Source organism: Lithobates pipiens, unplaced genomic scaffold, assembly GCF_037356315.1.
Source record: "Lithobates pipiens isolate NorthernLeopardFrog02 unplaced genomic scaffold, aLitPip1_a1.2 Scaffold_19, whole genome shotgun sequence".
Taxonomy (NCBI): domain Eukaryota; kingdom Metazoa; phylum Chordata; class Amphibia; order Anura; family Ranidae; genus Lithobates; species Lithobates pipiens.
The window spans coordinates 9606931-9632286 of NW_027507764.1; the positions used below are offsets into that span (position 1 = coordinate 9606931).

The 25356-nt window shown below is 47.3% G+C and overlaps 1 protein-coding gene across 1 annotated transcript in view; it reads right to left on the reverse strand.

Moving 5' to 3' along the window:
* The window catches only part of LOC143997902 (secreted Ly-6/uPAR-related protein 1-like), a 34677-nt gene extending 33683 nt beyond the window's left edge, over positions 1-994 (reverse strand). Inside the window, exon 1 of the mRNA XM_077493724.1 lies at positions 850-994. Coding sequence (XP_077349850.1) covers positions 850-994 — 145 coding nt within the window. The remainder of the gene's footprint in view (positions 1-849) is intronic.
* Between the last annotated feature and the right edge of the window lie 24362 nt (positions 995-25356).

Here is a 25356-nt window from a genome sequence, read left to right on the forward strand (position 1 = left end):
AAGGTATGTGGCCTTGTATGGTACAGCAAGGCACACACTCACCATCCTCCTTTTCCTGGCCACCCAGGCCGCATGCCTAGGTAAGAGTCTGGTTTGAATATTAAGGAGAAACCCACACCATTTTTTTTAAAGTGACACACCATTTTTTTAAAGTGAATTTGTACTGTCCCTTTAAGAAAAGGAGATAAAATGTATTTATTGTTCATTTATAAGAGAGAGGATGAATTGTGTGTTCATACTGCATTGTCACCAGTGCTGGGATAAGGTCATCCAGCGCCCAGGGCAAAGATGCCAAGCTGTGCCCCTCTTTCCCTTAGGGTTGGGGTCAGGGTGCCCCCTACCCTTGCAATAAACCATTGCGCCAGGGGCAGCCACCCCTCCTGCCCACCCCTTGCCCTGTTCATCACTATAAAGCCCTCAGAACCAGAAATGCTCCTTTTATATGTTCAAAACTTCACTTTAGTCATTTTAATTGCTGAGGTTTTGTTGTCCCTTTAAAAAAGCTTACCCAACAAGCGGCAATTCTCAGACAATTTCAACAACTTTCATTCCACTGCGATTTGCCAAACTGATCAAACGTAATTCCCTGAAAGTGGTCTACCACCAAAAACAGAAAAGGCTACAATTTCAGTGATAGCTTTTCAGATTTTGGGTTTAACTGGGACAACTTCAATCCCATCTCTTTAACGGTCCATCACAACCACCATTTTGTGATCTTGGCAACAAATGTAATCGAAGGTTCGATCATTCTATCAAATTGCCGTGTGTATGGCCAGCTTTACAACACCCAATTGTCACATACAACCACCGTGACTCTGGTTGATGCCACCATGGAATCAGAACACTCACCCATGTTTGGACTCAATTTGACAGTTCTACAGAAAGTATAGTTCACTGGACAGGTCTTGATCAGGTTGCAGGAATGCACATCTGTTGGATTATAGCAGAAATAGCACTGGATTTGGTTTTCGGCGGAGGCTGGTTGGGAAGACATGATACGGGTTAGTAATGTCATAAAGAATACTGTGCAATCATGTTTACTGATAAATAAGCTTAGCACTACCCCCCCCCCCCTCTCAGGAACCGCTGGATCTTGATTACCCCTATTCCCGCACAGCCAGGCAACACCTATTTCCAACTTGCATTCAGACATAAGTAGTCAGTCCAGGGGGATTTTTTGTTGTTGTTTTATTGAGGGAAACAACTTGGATCCCATGGGATAGGGATTATGGAATGCCCAACTTAAATTGAAGAACAACAGAGGAGGACAAATTTCTTCTCTATGCACACAAAAAAAATGAAGATCGTGGACTGTGCTCCCTCCGGAATAATTGCAGGCTCTATGGATCTGTGGCAAAGTTCTCCTCAGTAGAACCTCACACAGTTCTGACACTTGTAGCCGACCTGTGAGTGTAGATTTCTTTCTCCCCATGAGGTCTTTCCTCCCCTTAATGGGGTAGGACATATTAATTGATACCGCATATCCATTTGTATTTACAGTTTACTTCTGTACCCAGCTCCTGATGAATGGCAGATAGCCATGAAACGCGTCGAGTTTCCATGGGATGCTCAGTCAAGCCTGGCTTACTACCTATTCACTGGCCCATATATATCTTTTACACATTTAACATTATTGAGTAGTATGTAACCACTCATGTGTATGTGCATCTATCTTACAGCAGCTCTTTTGCATATGGGTTACCAATGCCTGCTAATAGGAAATACCTTGTATTATACTTTATTATTACTTATTATCTCTTATGTGCTGCCAAGTGGACATATATGTATATATTACGTTTATGCCATGTGTATGTGCAGATATATGAAAATACTTTTTTCATCTGTTTTATATTATTGTTACAAATAAGTAATGTTTGCCAACCACTCTACCTCCACAAGCCAATTGCCTCATTTAAAGTCCCACATCCCCCCTTTTTGACACTTGTAGATACTACCAGCCCTCCTGGCTGCTTAACTACCAGACCACCTTGATGCTTCTGAAGAATTCCCCAGGACAAGGGATTGGGATTTAGCACAACGCTGTCCCCGGAAAGTATGCTACGTCTGGCAGTCTTGTATACCCTTGTATGCCCCTAGGTGTCCTGAGGTTCCCACACTGTCCTTTGTTCCCTGCTTACAACAAATCTTCTCAGGCTAGCCCGGATCACTTCTGCACAAGACCCAAAGGTAACAGAGATCACTTTCTTAGGCTTCCTCTCCTTCATTTCCTCAGCTTCCAGCCTGGAGGCAAAGCCCCCAGACCCGGGGTCCCCTCCCAGGCCACACGACAGCAACCTCAGCGCTCTTACACCCAACTCCCCTGCTGCTCAGGCTCTACCATATTTAAAGTGGTAGTAAACTCTGCTAATGATACAACATGTAAGCTATATGTAAATCCAACTAGTTGTTTGTGTAGTACTGCCCCCTTGGGGACTGCTGAGAATTACCCGCTCATCTGCACGGCCATGACCAAGTGAACCTTCCAACCCACCTGACACTCTGGGTTCAGACATCCTTGTAGCACTGTGCAGCAAGAATCAAACAACTCAGTAGTAGGGATGGGCTTTATGTTTGCCTCGAACATTGGCTGTTCGCCAGTTCGCCGAACAGCAAACAATTTTGGGTGTTCGTGGTAAATTCGAAAGCCGCGGAACACCCGTTAAAAGTCTATGGGAGAAATCAAAAGTGCTAATTTTAAAGGCTTATATGCAAGTTATTGTCCTAAAAAGGGTTTAGGGACCTGGGTCCTGCCCCAGGGGACATGTATCAATCCAAAAAAAAGTTTTAAAAACTGACGTTTTTTTCGGCAGCAGTGATTTTAATAATGCTTAAAGTGAAACAATAAAAGTGTAATATTACTTTAAATTTCGTACCTGGGGGGTGTCTATAGTATGCCTGTAAAGGGGTGCATGTTTCCCGTGTTTAGAACAGTCTGACAGCAAAATGACATTTCTAAAGGAAAAAAAGTTATTTAAAACTACTCGCGGCTATAATGAATTGTCGGTCCGACGATACACATAAATGTTCATTGATAAAAACAGCATGGAATTTCCCCACAGGGGAACCCCGAACCAAAATTAAAAAAAAAATGTGTGGGGGTCCCCTTAAATTCCATACCAGGCCCTTCAGGTCTGGTATGGATTTTAAGGGGAACCCCGCGCCAAAATTATTTTTAGAAATGGCGTGGGTCCCCCCAAAAACCCACACCAGTCCTTTATCCGAGCACGTAACCTGGCAGTCCACACAAAAAGAGGGGGAGACGAGAGAGCGCCCCCCCCACCCTTGAACCGTACCAGACGACATGCCCTCAACAGAAGAAGAAGAAATTAATAAAGGACTTGTCAAAAACCGTCTCGTGTTTTTTAAACTTTTTGACACTTTTTTGTGAAATGGTAGGGGCACATTTGTACTCCATTACCAATTCACACGGGGGGGCTGGGATCTTGGGATCCCCTTGTTAAAGGGGGCTTCCAGATTCTGATAAGCCCCCTGCCTGCAGACCCCAACAACCACCGAGCAAGGATTGTGGGGATGAGGCCCTTGTCCCCATCAACATGGGAACAAGGTGCTTTGGGGCTACCCCAAAGCACCCTCCCAATGTTGAGGGCATGTGGCTTGGTACGGTTTTCCTGCGGCCTGCCAGGTTGCGTGCTCGGATAAGGGTCTGGTATGGATTTTTGGGGGGACTCCACGGCATTTTTTTATTTTGGCATGGGGTTCCCCTTAATATCCATACCAGACCTGAAGGGCCTGGTATGGAATTTAGGGGGACCCCACGCATTTTTAAAAAAAAATTTGGTTCGGGGAAATCCCATGCCGTTTCTATCAATGAACTTTTATGTGTATTGTCAGACCGATAATTCATTATAGCTGCGAGTAGTTTTAAATTACTTTTTTTCCTTTAGAAATGTAATTTTGCTGTCAGACTCTTCTAAACACGGGAACATGCGCCCCTTTACAGGCATACTATAGACACACCCCAGGTACGAAATTTAAAGTAATATTACACTTTTATTGTTTCACTTTAAGCATTATTAAAATCACTGCTCCCGAAAAAACGTCAGTTTTTAAAACTTTATTTTTGCATTGATACATGTCCCCTGGGGCAGGACCCGGGTCCCCAAACACTTTTTATGACAATAACTTGCATATAATCCTTTAAAATTAGCACTTTTGATTATTCATGTTCATGTCCCATAGACTTTAACGGTGTTTGCGTGTTTGAACAAATTTTTAAATCTGCTCAACCGGGATAACAGTGCCAACTCAAACAAATTCCTCCTAAAGAAACAAACAATGGTTAAGCAACTAACAATATTATATACCTATATATATGTACACTGTATTTCGATCCAAAGTCACCTCCTGGCGGATGTTTCAGCTAACTACTTATGTGGCAACTTTGAGATATAATCTAACCAGCCTATGCTACCCTAGTGAAAGAGCAGGTCTACTGAAGGTAATATATATGCTTTCTTATGAGTAATGGCAAAGGAGTTTAATGTTGCAGATCTGATGTTCTTCGCATGGTGGTAGATAAAGCAATAGGTTCCTAGTGGTAAAGATCGAAGGCGTCTGAGCACAGTGTTCAAGTAATGCAGTAAAGTGTTCTTGGGGTAAAGATGTCTGTACACAGTGCAGTGTATTGGACGTCATTTTTCTAGTCCCGTCGTACGTGCTGTACACGTCATCACGCAAGTTTTCAGCGGACTGTCTGTTCATTGTGTGTGGTCAAGTCCATTCATTCAAAAGTTGAACGGACTGTCTGTCGGATTGTCTGACGAACTTAGTTGGGCAGACAATCCGCCCGTGTGTACGCGGCCTAAGGCTCCACGTGGTAGGCCACAACCTCTCTCTCCCTGTTACACAGAGAGGTCTATCTCGCATCAGGCCCAGGAGGAAGAGACTCTGCGCTGGCTTCTCACTCCTTTTATGGTCACTCCCAGCAACCTTCATGTCACCGTGAAGATCCCTGGGATGTGTAGTCTTAGGGTACATGGTTGCATAGTAATAGTCTGATAGAGAACTATACGTCCCATGATCCACTTTTTTGGGCGCACAGATATGTGGCCACTGATTACCAAAGGAACAAGCGATGTCTAGGAATACTGAAAGGTACGGTGCTATCTGATGACAGTCCATATTGCTACATCCTCCCCCCACTTGAAAGTCTTTGGTCCCTAAAGACAGGGTATAACCCAAAATCACTTTACCGCATGAAGCTAATCAATTATTAATCTGCTAAACTAGAGGCTGGAACAGCTAATAACTGGCTTAATTAAGGATCCTCTGTGTCAGGGCTGGCCGCTCAGCCGTCGGCTAATTGCCAACTCCCATCTCTCCACAGTCACTCACCTGTTGCTGATATTCTGCTCGTCAATCCTGCCTACTTAAGCCGTCCAGCCCAGAGGATCTCTGCCTTTTCCTTGGTCAACATCACAGAGACTATCTCCTGCGTTCCTGTTTAAGACTTGTTTGGCTGACAAGGGAGTGAGTTGCCTTCTCACTAGATTGGTATGAGTGCCTATCAGCAGGGAATTTCGGCTGGCTCCAGGCAGTTGAGGACATATGACTGCTAACATGTCAAAGGTCTCTGGTCTTCTGGCTAGAGCAGAGTCAAAGGTTATCTTGATAGGCATGTAACCATTGTAGGGGCACTTCTGAATTCCGATTCCCTAAATTTCTAGCTTGTCAAGTTCGCACAAGGGGAAATATTTTAACTACTTATGATAGAAGTCCTGCTATAGCAACGTTACTTGAGCTCCAGTATCCAATAGTGCTTGCGTATAGATGCCCTCCACCTGGATTGATATTATAGGGGAAGGCCTCACTAAGTTCCTTGGTAGGTTTCCCCCAGGTGACTTTAAGGTATGAGCTCTAACAGGCCTCTTTGGAGGTGGTGTTTGTGATTTTACTGCTTGTTTAGCAAGGTGTGCATTGATTTCCTGTCCCCTTCTCCCATTGTCTGGGGGTTTCATTTTGGTTCGTGCTTGGGCACTGACTGGTGCAAGAGAACTAATGGCTTGCGTCCTCCTCTCTTGATCTTCTTCCAGTCTCCTTTCTTATCATTGGAGCACAGTCTTCCCTTAGGACTCCCAACTAGCTCCCTCACTGAGGTCCCTTGAAGTTTCCCGCCAGCTTGGGAAAAAGTAATTTCTATAACGCTCTCGGGACTTCATTGAGGAGTTGAGGGCTGATACCCGACTTGGCTCAAAATTTTCCAACCTCTCCACGTCCATAACATCTTATTTCTCGTTCTGAGTGTGGTTTTGGTTTGCTTACATGAGTCCCTTGCTCCTGAACTTTTGCTTGGGTCTCCATAACTCGCATCAGTGCATGGTACATTTGAGTCTGAGCCTGAGCTACCTGGGCCATCAGTTCTGTTGGCCCTAGTCCTGCAACTGGTTTATGGATGTCAGGGGGAGTTGATCCCTTCGGTTCAGATTTAGTTACACTGTCGTCATCGGAAAACTCTATTTCTGCATGTATAGCGCCACCACTTTCTCTTTGTTCCCAGTAACAGGATTCACATCTCTTGGTCATTGACTCCTTTCTTCCAACAGAGCCTCTTCCTCTCAAACCTCCCTTACCAATTCAGGATAGGTTGGTACCACCTGGGTTCTCTTCAGTAACAGCTTCAACACAATAGGATGGTTGGGCCGGGCCCTATGCAGTACTTGATCCAGGAGGGCCTGATCCGTGTCTTTAGGGTCAAGAACTTTATTGAGGATGATTTGATGTAGCATCCGGTCTACCCGGGATATGTATTCGTAAAAACTCTGCCCTCTCTGTTGATGTGTGTGGTTGAACTTGTACATCAATCGATTGTTTCAACTCTTCCAAAAACAGCACACAAAGCCTCAAGGTAGTCCATGGCAACACAAGTCCTCTTGCCCGTCCTTATGTAGCGCCCCCTAAGTTTAGGTATGTGCTTAGTGTTTTTTTTTTTTTTGATAGAGTAGGATATAGAGACAGGTAAAATTGGCCAGGGCCTTGCTCTTCTTTTAGGCCTGGTTGTTTATTTGGGGATGGAACTGTCAGAGTAAACGGGGGTGTGGCCGCCTACACTTGGGCTCAGGGATACCTCCTCTGCTTGACAGTGGATTTTGCTGGAAAGAGAGGAAGGACTGAGGCCTGAGTGGCAGGAAACCCATGTGAGAGAATTGACCAATAGTTAATTTCTTTGATCAATGGGAGGTCTCTCATATAAAAAGGGGGGTGGGTCACATGCTTCAGGGGGAGTCGAGAGGGAGGTCAGCAGGAGTTTGAGGGCCGGGGGTTCAGAGACCCCGGAGCCAGATAGCCGGAGGAGGAGTCCAGGGAGGCCAACGTCTGGTCCCTGGAACGAAAGTCACCATGTAGTACTTAAGGAAGACCGGGTGTCCCATGCGATGATGCGCCGGACAGCATGGAGGAGAAAGTAGGAGCTAAGCGGACGGAGAAAACTGGGAATCGACTTTCTGTGAGTAACATGGGTTGTTGATTGGGAGAGATCAAAGGGAGTGCAACCCAGTGGTGCTAATCCATAACTAATACTGTGCATCCCAGGACCACAGTATCAAGCACTTTTCCAGGACTGATGGGGATTTGACAACAAGAGTGATGGAAATAGGCAGTGTGGCCTGTGACTTTGGAGTCTACATCCATAGCATTATTCAGAGTGATGTCCATATTGGAAGTGCTAAGGTCTTAGATAGAAATTGGGATCAGGAAGGATCGCTAGAAGGGTGTTAATTACCAAATACTACGGAAACAAATAAGTACCCTTTTTGGATTCAGAACTGGGTTCGGATGGGGCATCTCATATATTCCATTCATCAGCCCACCGATTTATGCCCAGAACAAAGCCTTATAAAATTCAGAGTTTGTTTGGTGTCCTGAAGTTGCATGGGGGATGGAAAGTGGGGTCACTTGACAAAAAAGGTAATGAACAAGCACAGCAGATCCTAAAGGGGTAGCACGCTACACTTAGGTTATGGATCACGTCGGCCGTTGGCCTCGAAGGCTCTCACTAAGTCTTTGTCGTTTCACAGCCTCTGAAACACTCCACTCTTCCATAATCTGTAAAGCTTGATTCATCCATGTTTCAAAATCATCTTCTCCCACAGGCATCAGCAGCTGCCACAAGAAAAATCAAAGTCTTTGATAACTCTGATTAGCATTTCCAGGCCCATTCTTCACCAGGATATCGACCAGGCGACTCATATCTGTGTAGAAAGAGAATGGAGGGGCGCTGGCCCCTTGGGAGTAAGTCCCCATAGGCACATGACTTACAGTGAGCTCTTGTCAGAGGCGGCTTCGCAGTCTCTCTTCTCTTGCTTTTGAGGGGGAATACCCTTACAGTTACTTCCTCCGTTAGTGTTCTATCAGGAGGAAGAGGTCCATTTGGCACCTCTTCCTACCATTCTATCAGTGCCCTGACTTGACCCATCTCCACTGAGGCTTCAGTCTCCACCAGGTAGGCCCGGTGTCCTGGCACTAAAGCTCTCAGCCCCTTCTGATCTCCCTCTCGGTATGTTCACTCCCTGAGATCTCCAGAATAGTGCTTCTGTCAGTTGTAGCCCCATAACTTTAACCCCAAGCGACCATGGCCATGGATGTGGCTTCCCACGCCGATTGCAGCACCAATCTAGGTTTGATGGGGCCTGCTGCAGATAGTATCCTGGTCGAGCCCCCAAATGTAGCACTGCCCCCTTGGGGACTGCTGAGAATTACCTGCTCATCTGCATGGCCATGACCAAGTGAACCTTCCAACCCACCTGACACTCTGGGTTCAGACATCCTTGTAACACTGTGCAGCAAGAATCAAACAACGCCATAGTATTAGGTTCTGAAATATTTTACTTGAACCAAATAAAGGAAGTTATTTCACAGAAAGAGGTAATAAATCTGCTGAGCCAAGATAACAGAGCCAACTTAGCATAGAAATTCCTCCCAAGGACAAAAACAATGGTTCAGCAACAAACAATATTATATACAAATATATACACTGTATTTAGATCCAAAAGTCACCTCCTAGCGGATGTTTCAGTTAACTACTAATGTGGCTACATTGAGAAATATAATCTAACCAGCCTATGCTATCCTAATGAAAGAGCAGGTCTACTGAAGGTAATATATAGGCTTTCCTATGAGTAATGGCAAAACAGTTCCACGTTGCAGACCTGATGTTCTTCGCTAGCTAGTTGGAGCTCGTAACTGTAATCCGTTTGATGGTATATAAAGATGTCTGTGCACAGTGTTCTGTAATAGTGGTAATGAATAGATAAAAGGTCGAGCAATTTGCCGTCTCACCAACGACCAAATCGATCCGAGGTCTTCTGGACAGGAACACGTGTAGCATCACTGAGGCAGTGGATTCGCTGTCTCGGTCTTTCGAAGTGAAACTTGCCCCACGCACCCACACCGACAGGCAGTCGATCCAAGTGATGTTAGTAGCAGGATGTCTAACCACGAATAACATAGCTAGGCCCCATAGGCCTCGAGGTGGGAGTAAGGCTCAGTGTGGTAGGCCGCGACCTCTCTCTCCCTGTTACAAAGAGAGGTCCGTCTCGCATCAGGCCCAGGAGGAAGAGCCTCTGCGCTGGCTTCTCACTCCTTTTATGGTCACTCCCAGCAACCTTCATGTCACCGCAAAGATCCCTGGGATGTGTAATCTTAGAGTACATGGTGGCACAGTAATAGTTTGATAGAGAACTATACGTCCCATAATTCACTTTGTTGGGCGCACAGATATTTGGCCACTGATTACCAAAGAAACAAGCGATGTCTAGAAACACTGAAAGGCACAGTGCTTTCTGATGACAGTCCATCTGCAATCAACAAGCCACAAACAGTATGCTCCAAAATCTTTCTTATGCCCCGTACACACTATAGGATTTTCAGACGGAAAATGTTCGATGGGAGCTTGTTGTTGGAAATTCCGACCGTGTGTAGGCTCCATTGGACATTTTCCATCGGAATTTCCAACGCACAAAATTTGAGATCTGGATCTCAAATTTTCTGACAACAAAGTCTGTTGTCGTGAATTCCGATCGAGTGTACACAATTCCGACGCACAAAGTTCCACGCATGCTCGGAATCAAGCAGAAAAGCCGCACTGGCTATTGAACTTCATTTTTCTCGGCTCGTCGTACGTGTTGTACGTCACCGCGTTCTTGACGTTCGGCATTTCCGACAAGATTTGTGTGACCGTGTGTATGCAAGACAAGTTTGAGCCAACATCTGTCGGAAAAAAAACATGGATTTTGTTGTTGGAAAATCTTATTGTGTGTACAGGGCATCACTGACATAAATAAGTAGTTTGTGAACGCTCCCGCTTGCTGTTAGCTCCCGGCATTGCAACTCTGGTCTTCCGTGTCTGTCTAGTACTTTATTTCCTCCCTAAGTAAGCTTCCCTGGCCATAATCTCGACCATGCGCATTTCTCGTACCGAAGCCTCGTCTTTGTTTCTGGTTACTATGGAAACCTTGTGCGGCGAATCGGAGCCAATCCTCAGCTTTTCAATGATGAAAGAGTAGGAAGGAGTATTGCGGGATCTCGGGGCTGACGCTGACAGTAGGAAATAACGCAGCTCCTGCATAGACCCAGCATTTTTTCCGACAGCATAAGCTAGTGGGAAAATTAGGGCATACGGTGCAGGCCATTTACTTTATTTAAAAGAAAATGAAAGATTACTCAGAAAACAAGCAGGTAAGAAGAGATTACAATTTTAAAAACAATACTATAGCCTGTAATTGTTAAGTTAAAGGAAAATGCTCTAAATGGGTATACAACCGCTTTAAGGGCTGACCCAGCCACCCTGCCAGTGCCTTCTGCCTGGGGATTGCCCAGATTCCCTCAAGTATGCAGATCAGGACCTCCTACCCTTCGCCCACTTACTCCCAGAAGGTTCTCCAAGCTCCTAGAACCAGGGGGAGGCACCAGAGACCTGCCCTGTAGAGCCTTTCCAACCTGACCTGGAGTAACCCGACCCAATTATAGACTCATACAACTACCATGTGTTAACAAAATAAATCTACCTACACTAGTTTTATTTTTTTACATTTTTTTTAAAGCCTGTGGTGTATGTAGACACTCAGACTCCACCCAGTGCAAAAAAAAGTGCACACAAAAAAGTGAAACACAAAACGTGCATGGGGTGTACCCATAGTTCTCCAAACAAGAAGGACCCTAACCCTGATCAGGGCTGGACTGGGACAGAAATTTGGCCCTGGACTTCACCCAGACCGGCCCACTTACATTTTGAGTATCCCATCAGCACCTCCTAACATCAGAGTGTCCCATTACCAGCCCCCTTACATCAGAGTGTCCAATCAGCACCCCCTTACATCAGAGTGTCCCATTACCAGCCCCCTTACATCAGAGTGTCCAATCAGCACCCCCTTACATCAGAGTGTCCCATTACCAGCCCCCTTACATCAGAGTGTCCCATCACCAGCCCCCTAACATCAGAGTGTCCCATCAGCACCTCCTTACATCAGAGTGTCCATTCAGCACCTCCTTACATCAGAGTGTCCCATTACCAGCCCCCTTACATCAGAGTGTCCAATCAGCACCCCCTTACATCAGAGTGTCCCATTACCAGCCCCCTTACATCAGAGTGTCCCATCACCAGCCCCCTAACATCAGAGTGTCCCATCAGCACCTCCTTACATCAGAGTGTCCATTCAGCACCTCCTTACATCAGAGTGTCCCATCAGCAGCCCCCTTAGATCAGAGTGTCCCATCAGCAGCCCCCTTACATCAGAGTGTCCCATCACCAGCCCCCTAACATCAGAGTGCCCCATCAGCACCTCCTTACATCAGAGTGTCCCATTACCAGCCCCCTTACATCAAAGTGTCCCATCACCAGCCCCCTTACATCAGAGTGTCCCATCACCAGCCCCCTTACATCAGAGTGTCCCATCACCAGCCCCCTTACATCAAAGTGTCCCATCACCAGCCCCCTTACATCAGAGTGTCCCATCACCAGCCCCCTTACATCAGAGTGTCCCATCACCACCCCCTTACATCAGAGTGTCCCATCACCAGCCCCCTTACATCAGAGTGTCCCATCACCAGCCCCCTTACATCAGAGTGTCCCATCACCAGCCCCCTTACATCAGAGTGTCCCATCACCAGCCCCCTTACATCAGAGTGTCTCATCAGCAGCCCCCTTACATATCAGAGTGTCCTATCACCAACCCCCTTACATCAGAGTGTTCCATCAGCAGCCCCTTACATCAGAGTGTCCCATCACCAGCCCCCTAACATCAGAGTGTCCCATCAGCAGCCCCCTTACATCAGAGTGTCCCATCACCAGCCCCCTTACATCAGAGTGTCCCATCACCAGCCCCCTTACATCAGAGTGTCCCATCAGCAGCCCCCTTACATCAGAGTGTCCCATCACCAGCCCCCTTACATCAGAGTGTCCCATCACCAGCCCCCTTACATCAGAGTGTCTCATCAGCAGCCCCCTTACATATCAGAGTGTCCCATCACCAACCCCCTTAAATCAGAGTGTCCCATCAGCAGCCCCTTACATCAGAGTGTCCCATCAGCACCCCCTTATATCAGAGTGTCCCATCACCAGCCCCCTTACATCAGAGTGTTCCATCAGCAGCCCCCTTACATCAGAGTGTCCCATCACTAGCTCCCTTACATCAGAGTGTCTCATCACCAGCCCCCTTACATCAGAGTGTCCTATCACCAGCCCCCTTACATCAGAGTGTCCCATTAGCACCCCCTTACATCAGAGTGTCCCATCAGCAGCCCCCTTACATCAGAGTGTCCCATCACCAGCCCCCTCACATAAGAGTGTCCCATCAGCAGCCCCCTTACATCAGAGTGTCCCATCAGCAGCCCCTTTACATCAGAGTGTCCCATCAGCAGCCCCCTTACATCAGAGTGTCCCATCAGCAGCCCCCTTACATCAGAGTGTCCCATCAGCAGCCCCCTTACATCAGAGTGTCCCATCAGCACCCCCTTACATCAGAGTGTCCCATCACCAGCCCCCTTACATCAGAGTGTCCCATCAGCAGCCCCCTTACATCAGAGTGTCCCATCACCAGCCCCCTTACATCAGAGTGGCCCACTGAGCCATCGGCCCACCGGGAAACTCCCGGTAGTCCCGATGGCCAGTACATGCCTGACCCTGATCCCCCGGTGCATTAGCCTCCAGACGGGGACTAAGGTACTTCATATGGTCCATGTATCCAAAACCAGACTGACCCTGTTTGATGGGAGGTCTGCCGACACAGACCAACCCAACTACTAGGTGGGGCTCCCCCGAGAGGAAACCCCATAAGAGAGGGCGAACTAAGCCAAAAGGCCATGTCCACCCCCTCCCAAGAATTTCAGGGAAGGCCCAAGGACCTACACCCTACCAGTCAAATGTAAAAACAAACGTGTACAGCAAAATAAAGACAAAAGTGACAAACACAGAAAGAACAAGGGGGGGGGAGGGGAGGATAGTGGAGAAGGTGCTAAGGTGCCATTGTGCAGTACTATGGCCAGTCTTCTGGGCCAGGAATAAAAAAATCCTCTCATCCTAGCCAAAAGGCTCGACCCTAGAGGCAGGTGAGAAAAAAGTGTGTATGGTGCAGTGACTTGGTGCCAATAAAACCCAAAGTGTCCCCTTAAGCACAGTGAGGATTACGGCACCCCTGGAATGCAACTCCAGGGGCAAGTACACCACAGGGCTCTTTTGGAGCCTGGCCCTCAGCCAGACCAGTGCAGCACCATCCCTACCAGGAAGGCATCAGAACTTAGAGAGCTTACCTACACTAGATGCACACTAGAGGGTGCTACACAGGGATCATATAATTTAATAAAATTAGTCTTATTACAGCCTTTGTGCCATTATGTCCAGTAAATATATCCACATAGTCTTCTTAGGGAGACGCTTATGAAACCAGTAAATGTATCCACACACTGTGGAACCTCGGATTGCGAGTAACGCGGTTAATGAGCATTTCGCAATATGAGCAATTTTTTTTTTTTTTAATCGTGACTCGGTTTGCGAGTGTTGTCTCGCAAAATGAGCAGGGTTCAAGCCTCTGCAGTGTGCAGTACTGCATTTGGCCAGAGGTGTAGGAGCGCCGGTGACACTCGGAGCCCTTTCGGAAATACTCGGAAAGACTCTGTTCCTGAGTGTTTCCGAGCCTTTTCTGAGGGTTTTCCGAATGCAGCCAGGCGGTCTCCAAGTATTTCCGAGTCTCTCTGGCACCCCCACCTCTGGCCACATGCGGTATTGCATGCAATAGAAGTCAATGCGGAACGAATTATCTTGGTTTCCATTGACCTCTTTGGGGAAACGCGCTTTGATATGCGAGTGCTTTGGATTACAAGCATTCTCCTGGAACGGATTATGCTTGCAATCCAAGGTTCCACTGTAGTCTTCTTGTAGAGAACATATAAAAGCTGTAAATATACCCACATGCACAAAGCAAGGTCCATAAAGACATGGGTGAGTGAGTTTGGGGTGGAGGAACTTGACTGGCCTGCACAGAGCCCTGACCTCCACCCGATTAATTGAAACGGAGGCTGCTAGCCAGGCCTTCTCGTCCAACCTCAGTGTCTGACCTCACAAATGTGTTTCTGGAAGAATGGTCAAACATTCCCATAGACACACTCCTAAACCTTGTGGACGGCCTTCCCAGAAGAGTTGAAGCTGTTATGGCTGCAAAGGGCGGAGCCAACTCAATATTGAACCCTACGGACTAAGACTGGGATGCCATTAAAGTTCATGTGCGTGTAAAGCAAGGTGTCCCAATACTTTTGACAATATAGTGTATATCCTATTCTGGGGGATTTAAGAATGATGCAGATTTTAAAATGCCTGTGAAAAAAAAAATTAGCTAAGTCTTTTTATAAGATTGGCCATTGTCGGAGATCTCAGTGGAGGAGATATGTCATTGGCTGCGCTGGCGTCTCGAATGGCTCCTAATCCGAGATCATCAGAAGCATTTAACCTTTTTTAGTATTTATAATTGTCCTTTGCCGGTGGCCGGCTTCCATTTTTAACAACCCAATCCATCTCTCACATTCAGCATTATACAAAAAAAAAATTCTTCCGATAATTCTTAACACCAATCGCAATGTCATTTCTAATCCCCTCAGCCGAATCTTCTCCCCACCAATAGGAAATTTGCATCACCACGCTGTACATTCTGCTTGCCAGAATTCGATCTCTCAGCCCTAGCGAGATAATGATAGATAGCTGTATGTAATTCTATATAATTATGTCTATAGATATAATTATATGTACACATATTCCATTTACATCTAGAATGTAGAATGTTCACCTTGCAAGGGAAGTTGCGCTGCGCGAGGGAACTTTCCCCAGAACTTGGTGAATGTGGTGAAATTTCGCTTTGCAAAGAATTCCCAATTACATGCAGAGAACATAAAATAAAAACAGCATTTTTGCTTGCATGTGCTTGGATGGTGGAAGTCAGCAGAGATACGTCACATTCGTAAAGCTCTGGGGGAAAATTTCCTTGCACGGTGAACAGTTACATGGTTAGTAAGGTTGAATAAGGACACCAGTCCATCCAGTTCAACCTGAGTGAGTGTCTACAATTGTCCCTATCGCTGTACATTGCACACTCACATCTGTCCCTACCCTCAAGGAGCCCACAATCCAAGGTCCCCATTCATATACTAGGGCCAATTTTTGGACAGAAGCCAATTAACCTACCTGCATGTCTTTGGAGTCTATTTGCCTTTAGTAAATCAAAACTAAACTTGGAATTAAACATTTATACAAGTTTATATTCTTAATAGACACGTCTATTGCCCTATCTCCTCCAAATCTCCAAATTCCTTCTTCTTTTTTTTTTTTTTTGCTGCTCTGATCTGACTTCCTTTTAGAAGATGGCTTTGTCCATGATCCCACTGTATGTAGGAATGTAGCCACCCTGCCCTGGTCCCACTGTATGTAGGAATGTAGCCACCCTGCCCTGGTCCCACTGTATGTAGGAATGTAGCCACCCTGCCCTGGTCCCACTGTATGTAGGAATGTAGCCACCCTGCCCTGGTCCCACTGTATGTAGGAATGTACCCACCCTGCCCTGGTCCCACTGTATGTAGGAATGTAGCCACCCTTCCCTGGTCTTACTATATGTAGGAATGTAGCCCCCCTGCCCTGGTCCCACTGTATGTAGGAATGTAGCCACCCTGCCCTGGTCCCACTGTATGTAGGAATGTAGCCACCCTGCCCTGGTCCCACTATATGTAGGAATGTAGCCACCCTGCCTTGGTCCCACTGTATGTAGGAATGTAGCCACCCTGCCCTGGTCCCACTGTATGTAGGAATACAGCCATGCAGACCAATTTGATGCAGCGTGCGGCGTATGGTCTGAGCACTGACAGGCTGACCCCCCCCCCCCCACCCCTACAACCTCTGCAGCAATGCTGGCAGCACTCATACGTCTATTTCCCAAAGACAACCTCTGGATATGACGCTGAGCACGTGACCTCAACTTCTTTGGTGGACCATGGCAAGGCCTGTTCTGAGGGGAACCTGTCCTGTTATACCGCTGTATGGTCTTGGCCACCGTGCTGCAGCTCAGTTTCAGGGGCTTGGCAATCTTCTTATAGCCTAGGCCATCTTTTTGTAGAGCAACCATTCTTTTTTTCAGATCCTCAGAGAGTTCTTTGCCATGAGGTGCCAGCATGGGCGTCCGCAGAACTTTTTCCAAGGGGGGGCATCATTTTAAGGCCGCTCATGCTCCGCCCCTTTTCGACAATCTCATGAAAATCTTTCCACTGGTAATACATTTGTGTTATATAACAGATAATTCATCTTCACTTTGTATTGGAAGTGACTCTGGCGGCTGTGTTCCAGGCCCATACAGCCTAGAGAATGTACATCTTTTTACATTGCAATACATCTGTTGTGGTCATATTTTGATCTCATACTGTCACTGTATTGGCTGTTTTCATAAAGATAAAAATATGGTACCAACAGATGTATTGCAATGTAAAAAGATGTACATTCTCTAGGCTATATGGGCATGGTACGCAGCCACCTGAGTAACCTTGCGGACGCCCATGCTTTCAAAAACCAGCCCTGGAAAAAATTTCATACCAACCTCACAGCATTATTATACCAGCCCAACAGCATAACGTCATTATTTTCTTGTTCATGAAAGGGAAAAACCATACATTTTACCAGTTAATAGTGGTAAGTGATCAATCATCAAGAGGGACCCCAGGAACTCAGAACGTGGGGGGGGGACCTGGCGGTGCTCCCACTCTTGACTCCTCTCCAGACTCCCTACAGGAGATGGTCAGAGACTGCAAACTTGATGCAAGAGCTCAATGCAGCCTCACCAGTGCCCATCAAATGCAGCCTCACTGTGCCCACCAATGCAGCCTCACTGTGTCCATCAAATGCAGCCTCACTGTGCCCACCAATGCAGCCTCACTGTGTCCATCAAATGCAGCCTCACTGTGTCCATCAAATGCAGCCTCACTGTGTCCATCAAATGCAGCCTCACTGTGCCCATCAAATGCAAACTCACTGTGCCCACCAATGCAGCCTCACTGTGTCCATCAAATGCAGCCTCACTGTGCCCATCAAATGCAACTTTACTGTGCCGTAAATGCAGCCTCACTGTGTCCATCATTGCAGCCCCTCCTGTGCCCCATGTCCCAGTCTGCAGTCCCGGTCTGTGGGAAGGTGTGTTGTTGATGCTTGGTATGGTACCTTGCATGCCAGCAGGATAACCATGGCGGCCAGCAGCAGGCAGGGTCTGTTCTCGTTTTGGATGGGGACGGTGCTCCTTCCAGAGGATCTGTCTGCTGTGAGATGGAGTGGTCCCTGGTCACCTGGACCTTCAGCTGTCCTCATTTTCCAGCCCCAGTCAGCCTGTCCTCTGGTCCTGGGAAAGTGGAGAGCACTGGGTGGGAGTTGGAGAGAAGGGGGAGCAAAGAGTACTGGCTTGGTTGGAGAACACATGGGTGGGGGCAAAGAGCGAGGGCGAGTGGAGATCACAGGGGTGGGGAGCGGAGAGCGCTGGGGGGGAACTTGAGAACACTGGGGAGGGCCAATAAGAACAGGGGTAGAGAGCATGGTAGGCTGAGAGCACTGGGGGGGCTAAGAGTGTTGGGTGGTGAAGAGCACAGGGGGTTGGGGCAGAAAAACAGGGGTGGAAAGCACGGGGGCTGGAGAGTACTGGGGGGGTACAAAGAGCAGGGGGGAGTGGAGAGCAATGGGGGGGAGCTTGAGAGCACCAGTGGGGGCCAGAAAGAACAGGGGTGGAAAACACGGGGGACTGGAGAGCACTATGGGGGGTGGAGAGCACTGGTAGAGTTGGAGAGCACATGGGTGGGGGCAAAACAGGGGGGAGAGCACTGGGGGGAGTGGAGAGCACTGGGCGGAGCGCACTGGGGGGGAAAGAACAGGGGGAGAGCACTGGGGGGGCAGAGGAGAGCACGGGGGGGAGGAGAGCACTGGGGGGAGAAAGAACGGGGGAGAAGAGCACTGGGGGAGAGCAGTGGGGGGAGTGGAGGGCACTGGGGGGGAAAGAACAGGGGAGAGAGCACTGGGGAGGAGAACAGGGGGAGAGCACGGAGGGGAGAGGACTGGGGGGAGTGGAGAGCACTGTGGGGGGGAATGGGGGGAGCACTGGGCGGAGTGGAGAGCACTGGGGGGAACAGGGGGGGAGAGCACTGGGGGGGACAGGGGGGAGAGCACTGGGGGGACGGGGGGGGGAGAGCACTGGGATGGTGGCTAGAGAAGGATGGGGAGAGCTGGAGAGCAGGGGGGGCAGCAAGAACAGGGGAGGAGAAAACTGTGGAGGGGGGGCAGGAGAGTGTGGTGGAGGAGAGCACTGGGGGGGGACAAGGGGGAGAGCACTGGGGGAAGTGGAGAGCACTGTGGGGGGAGCACTGGGGGTTAACGGGGGGAGTGGAGAGCACTGGGATGGTGGCTAGAGAAGGATGGGGAGAGCAGGGGGGGCAGCAAGAACAGGGGAGGAGAGAACTGTGGGGGGGCAGGAGAGTGTGGTGGTGGAGGAGAGCACGGGGGGGCAGGAGAGTGTGGTGGTGGTGGAAGAGAGCACTGGGGGGGGGCAGGAGAGTGTGGTGGTGGAGGAGAGCACTGAGGGGGTGGCAGGAGAGTGTGGTGGTGGAAGAGAGCACTGGGGGGGGGCAGGAGAGTGTGGTGGTGGAGGAGAGTACTGTGGGGGGGCAGGAGAGTGTGGTGGTGGAGGAGAGCAATGGGGGGGGGCAGGAGAGTGTGGTGGTGGAGGAGAGCAATGGGGGGGCAGGAGAGTGTGGTGGAGAGCACTGGGGGGGGGGCAGGGAGCACAAGGTGAACTGGGGACAGTAAAATAAGTTGGATAGGAGAATTGGTAGGGGGGCCCCCTGCAGCTGCCCCGATCCTCCTATCCAGGCACAGTGGCACACAGGGCGGGCTGTACCTGTAGCATCTCCTCCTATGGATAAAAGTGCTGGCTGGCTGTGTACGGCGGCCGCTCTGTAACATGGCCCCCCAGACCGGCTCATGTGATAGGCGGAACGTTGATTCTCTCTACTATCACACAAGCAGGTCTGGGGGGGGGGGGCATGTTACAGAGCGGCCGCCGAACACAGAGGCAGCCCGCTCTGTGATCCAGAGGAGAGAGCGGAGGATGCAGCCGCCGGGGATTCCAGGGGGGGGCACTTGACCCCCCTTGCCCCCTGCTGCGGACGCCCATGGGTGCCAGTGACCAGTATGAGAGAGTGAGAGCGATAACACCAAATTTAACACACCTGCTCCCCATTCACACCTGAGACCTTGTAACACTAACGAGCCACATGACACCTGGGGAGGGAAAATGGCTAATCGGGCTCAATATGGACATTTTGTACTGACTTTTGTTGCCAGCGGTTTAGACATTAATGGCTGTGTGTTGAGTTATTTTGAGGGGACAGGAAATTTACACTGTCATACAAGCTGTACACTCACTACTTTACATTGTAGACAAGTGTCATTTCTTCAGTGTTGTCACATGAAAAGATAGAAGAAAAGATTTACACAAATGTGAGGGGTGTACTTACTTTTGTGTGAGATATATATATATATATATATATATATATATATATATATATATATATATATATATATATATATATAATGTAAATAGCCAGACTAAAGCCCCATACACACTATCTGATGATTTTTGTCTTCAGATTTACCAAAACCATATAATATGAGGTCAAACCTTCGGAGTTTCAATGTGTATGCAGTCAGATAGGCCCTTCTACTACATGGTTTTGGTAAATCTGAAGACAAAAATCAGCAGAAAATCTGATAGTGTGTATGGGGCTTTAATGGACCAATTGCCCTTTTTTTTCTTTCATCGCTCTTCTATGTATCAATGGAAAAAAAAAGTTAAGAAAAATCTACCTAAAATAATGAAATTTCAGCCCAAAAAATAAATCTGATAAAAACTAATACAATAAATATTTCCCAATTAAAATATTGTCAGATCTCACTAGCAGTCGGGAAATCCATTCATTATTGTTAATGTCCCTCGATGATCATTGTTGTCTAATTGTTTTTTTCTAGAATCTGCAAATTCAGTGCTTTTTGTGATAAAAATTTCCATCTCTGAAAAAAATTCCACTAAAAAAATACCAGAAATCCGAAGCCAACAATTGAAGACTGCTTACCTGGGACTAAGAAAAGAGCGGCAGCCAGCAGGCAGGAGATCAGCACCTTCATCTTGGTGAGTCGCTGGAGAGGAATAAAAGCAAAGAGATCTCTCTGTACAAAGTTGTAAAGGCCCCGCCCACATGGCCTCATTACCATACATTTCAAAAGTCCCAAAAGTGGGACAAAATATTCTGGCGGAGTTTGGAGGTGTTTGATGTCAGGTGTGATTGTTGTATAACATGTCCTAGGAGTGCCGGAGCTCTGATTACCCAACTTCTCCTGACACCTCTGCGACCGCTTCCCATACATTTCTATGGCTGGAGAGCCGACCTCGCATATCATTGAGTCACGCCAGTCACGTATTATTATAGATTTTATATAGTCATTAATTTTTATAGATGGCTGTTTGGGAACGTCAGCAGAAATCTGGGCCGGGACATGTAAAATGACTGAACTTCATCTGCTTCATCCTACAAGACGTCTCTGGTGTTGTTCAAATCCTTGCGAACCCTTTACCATAGTCAGTCTGATATTAGGCAGTGAACCCTTTATATCTTCCTTACACACCATAATAGCTTAAAGCTCTTCCACCTTTTATATCCTCCATTATATTGTATTCGATTGTAAGCTCTTCTACCCTATATATTCTCACATATACCCTAATAGATTGTAAGTTCTTCCACCTTCTGTATCCTCCATTATACCCTAATAGATATAGATTGTAAGTTCTTCTACCCTATATATTCTCCCATATACCCTAACAGATTGTAAGCTCTTCTATCTTCTGTATCCTCCATTATACCCTAATAGATTGTAAGCTCTTCTACCTTCTGTATCCTCCATTATACCCAGGGCAGGACTTAGGGTGGTGGGGGGCCCCTGGGCTTGAGTCACTTTCTGGCCCTATCTTCTATACATTACCGTATTTATCGGCGTATAACACACGCCGACGTATAACATGAACCCCAAGTTTAGGAGGGAATTTTAAGGAAAAAAACTTTTAGGAGGGAAGTTTAAGGAAAAAACTTACATTTAAATGCCCATCAATGCAGCCTTGTCAGTGTCCATCTGCAGCCTTGCCCATCCATCTGCAGCCTTATCAGTGTCATTTGCAGCCTTATCATTTGCAGCCTTGTCATTGCAGTCTTGAAGTTTAAAAATGGCTCTCGGGTCCTCTCAGCAGCTTTCCAGTCCTCTCGACGGCTCTCGGGTCCTCTAGGCGGCTCTCGGGTCCTCTCAGCGTCTATCGGGTCCTCTCGCAGTCCTGAGCGGAGCCGAGAGTAGCCAAGTGTACTCGGCTCGGCTCACAGTAACGCCCAGTCCCTGTGTTATGTCTATCGTAGGGCGGGACTGGGCGTGACTGTGAGCAGAGCCGAGCCGCGTACACTCGGCTATGTATCTTCGCGGGGCCCACGGGGCCCCCCATTGGGCGGGGCCCATGGGCTTGAGCCCAGTCAAGCCCAATGGTAATCCTGCCCTGATTATACCCTAATAGCTTGTAAGCTCTTCTACCTTCTGTATCCTCCATTATACCCTAATAGATTGTAAGCTCTTCCACTTTCCCTACCCTTACTTCTATCCTAATAGATTGTAAGCTCTTCCACTTTCCCTACCCTTCCTTCTATCCCAATAGATTGTAAGCGCTCCCCCTTCAATATCCTCCCCTATACCCCAATAGATTGTAAGCTCTTCTACCTTCTTTATTCCATCCTCACAGCCCAGCCAGCAAGGGCAGGAAATTATGTACATAATTATACATAAAACGGGAATACTGACAGCTAACAGAAGAGGGCAGTAGCTCCCTACAGAAGTATGGAGGAGGCATCTACGCTCCCTATTTTGTAATGCTGCCACTGAAGGAGACTCATCATGGGACACCGTTGTCCACCCATGGAACCCCAGAAGTTACAGCACATTGATAATAGGATTTTGGAGTGGCCTTACCCAGCAGAAGGGAACCATAGGTTTGTGGCATATTTAATCTCTTGGGTATTATCGAGCAACCCAACAGTGAGTGGTTTTATTTATTTTACACATCACCTATAGCAGTGGTCATCAACTCCTGTCCTTGGGGCCCACTAACAGGCCGGGTTTGCAAGATAACTGAAATACATCACAGGTGATAGAATTTGCTGATCAGTGATTGCAGTATTCTAGTCTGCATCTCCCCCAAGGTAATACTTAAACCCTGGCCTGTTAGTGGGCCCTGAGGACAGGGTTGATGACCACTGACGTATAGAACTGGTTAGGGGTCCAGGAAAACCCCTAAAACCAGTTCACGAGAAAGGGTAAACTGCTTACTTGTACCCTTTGGCTCTATCAAGATGGCACATAAGCTCCCCCTTTTCCGGTCAACCCCCTTTCCTGGGCACCGGGGGATAGGGAGTGGTGACGTGTACCTGTGAGCATCAGCATCAGTTCTTTTTGAGTAATACTCCCATTTTGGGGGGAAACTCTTTTAAAACACTGCCAATGCTAAAGGGTTTGTGGTCTGGAATGAACATCAGCCAGTAGCACCGATCGATCAGGGAAAGCCTAACAGGGTGTATGTACAGAAGTCAACTGGATGCTCGACTTCTGTACAACCAGCACTGCTCATGTATGGATTGAAATTCGGCCAGTCCCTGCTGAACCGGCTGAATTTTGATCCATGTGTGGCTGGCTTAGGAGTTAGGTGACCTCCACCACCTGTAGATATCTTTAATGCCTTCTAAGCTATTATGCTCCACATTTAAGAAACATTGGTTGTTTTGAGCTGGTCAGGACTGGTAGTAGATCTGAAGTTCTAGTTATACAACTAGTTTGTGCTTCATGCAGAATGGTTGACTCAGTGATCCGGTTAAGCGATCCAAAGACCCCTCTACCGGAGTGCAGATTGCTGAAGCCCCCAAACTGGGAAGACTTCACTTCAATGCACATCATCGCCCCAATATGGAAGCACCCTTATTAGGATAATATCTAATATTGAAGTATGCCTCTTCTTTATTAGGCCAATAATAGAATGGGACAAGATTTTGTTCTTGTAACTGACAAGAAAAAATTTCAAGTAGGTTCCCAAATCTCGGTACAAATCAAAGGGGGAACGGAGATTCGCTGTCCAAGGACCACGGCTATGGTACGCTCTACCAACCAACATCCGCTTGGAAGAAAACCTCCAGGTCTTCAGGAAAAAACTCAAGACCTTCCTCTTCTAGAAGGTGGACAACGAAGCTCCTCACAGCGCCTTGAGGCGATTCAGTTCGCTTTGTGCGCTATACAAATTATTCATTGATTCATTCAGATACCGTTGGTTGACTGGAGGTCACCTTGGAGAAAGAATCCAGTTTGGACTTCCTCTATTGGGGGTCTTGCTATGAAGTCGGCACTTAGTACAGCTCTTTACTAGTTCACGAATGCACCAGGTTTATCATTCTATCTCACCTCACCTGAACAATTAACTATGCCACAAGAGAGCAATGTGAGTCCACTCTAGACTAGAGTTGCCACCTCATCCCTTTAAACCCGAGCACATGTGAATTACACAGGTTTTGAGGCTAGTTTAATGCAGATAAGGCACCAAGTGAGTTTAATTACCACCTTAAAGGGGTTGTAAAGGTTTGGTTTTTATTTTCTAAATAGGTTCCTTTAACCGCTTGCCAACCAGCGCACGCCTATGTACGTCGGCAGAATGGCACGGGCAGGCAAATGGGTGTACCTGTACTTCCCTTTAAATTTGCCGCCCTGCCATCGGGAGCGCGCCGCCGGCGGCACGCTCCCGCGCTGGTCGGGACCCCCGTGAGTCCGGTCGCGGGACCCGCGGACTCGATCATCGCGGGCATACCCACGATCGTCTCACGGGACGGCTGAATGGAGGAAATGCCGTGTAAACAGCCTTTCTCCATTCTGCCTAGCAACTAGTGACACTGATCTCTTCTCCATGTGATTGGAGCAGAGATCAGTGTTCACTAAATGAAAGCCCAGCCCCCCACAGTTAGTTACACACCCCTAGGAACACTTAACCCCTACACTGCCACCCACTGGTTAACCCCTTCACTGCCAGTGTCATTTACACAGGAATCACTGCATTTATATAGCAGTGATTACTGTATAAATGACAATGGTCCCAAAAATGTGTCAAAAATGTCCGATGTGTCCCCCACAATGTCGCAGTCACAATAAAAATCGCTAATTGCCGACATTACTAGTAAAAAAAAATAATAAAAAATTATTAATAAAAATGCCATAAAACTATCCCTATTTTGTAAACGCTATAACTTTTGCGCAAACCAATCAATAATCGCTTATTGCGATTTTTTTTACCAAAAATATGTAGAAGAATACATATCGGCCTAAACTGAGGGAAAAAAATGTTTTTAATATATTTTTGGGGGATATTTATTATAACAAAAAGTTAAAAATAATGCGTTTTTTTCAAAATTGTCGCTTTATTTTTGTTTATAGAGCAAAAAATAAAAACCGCAGGGGTGATCAAATACCACCAAAAGAAAGCTCTATTTGTGGGGAAAAAAAACGTCAATTTTGTTTGGGAGCCACGTCGCATGACCACGCAATTGTCAGTTAAAGCAACGCAGTGCCGAATCGCAAAAAATGGTCTGGTCTTTGACCAGCAAAATGGTCCGGTCTGTAAGTGGTTAAGCTAGTGCATTTTTGGTTCACTTACTTTTTCCTTTGATTTCCCTTCTAAAAGTTTTTTTTATTTGTTTTCTTTGTCTGAATTTCTCACTTCC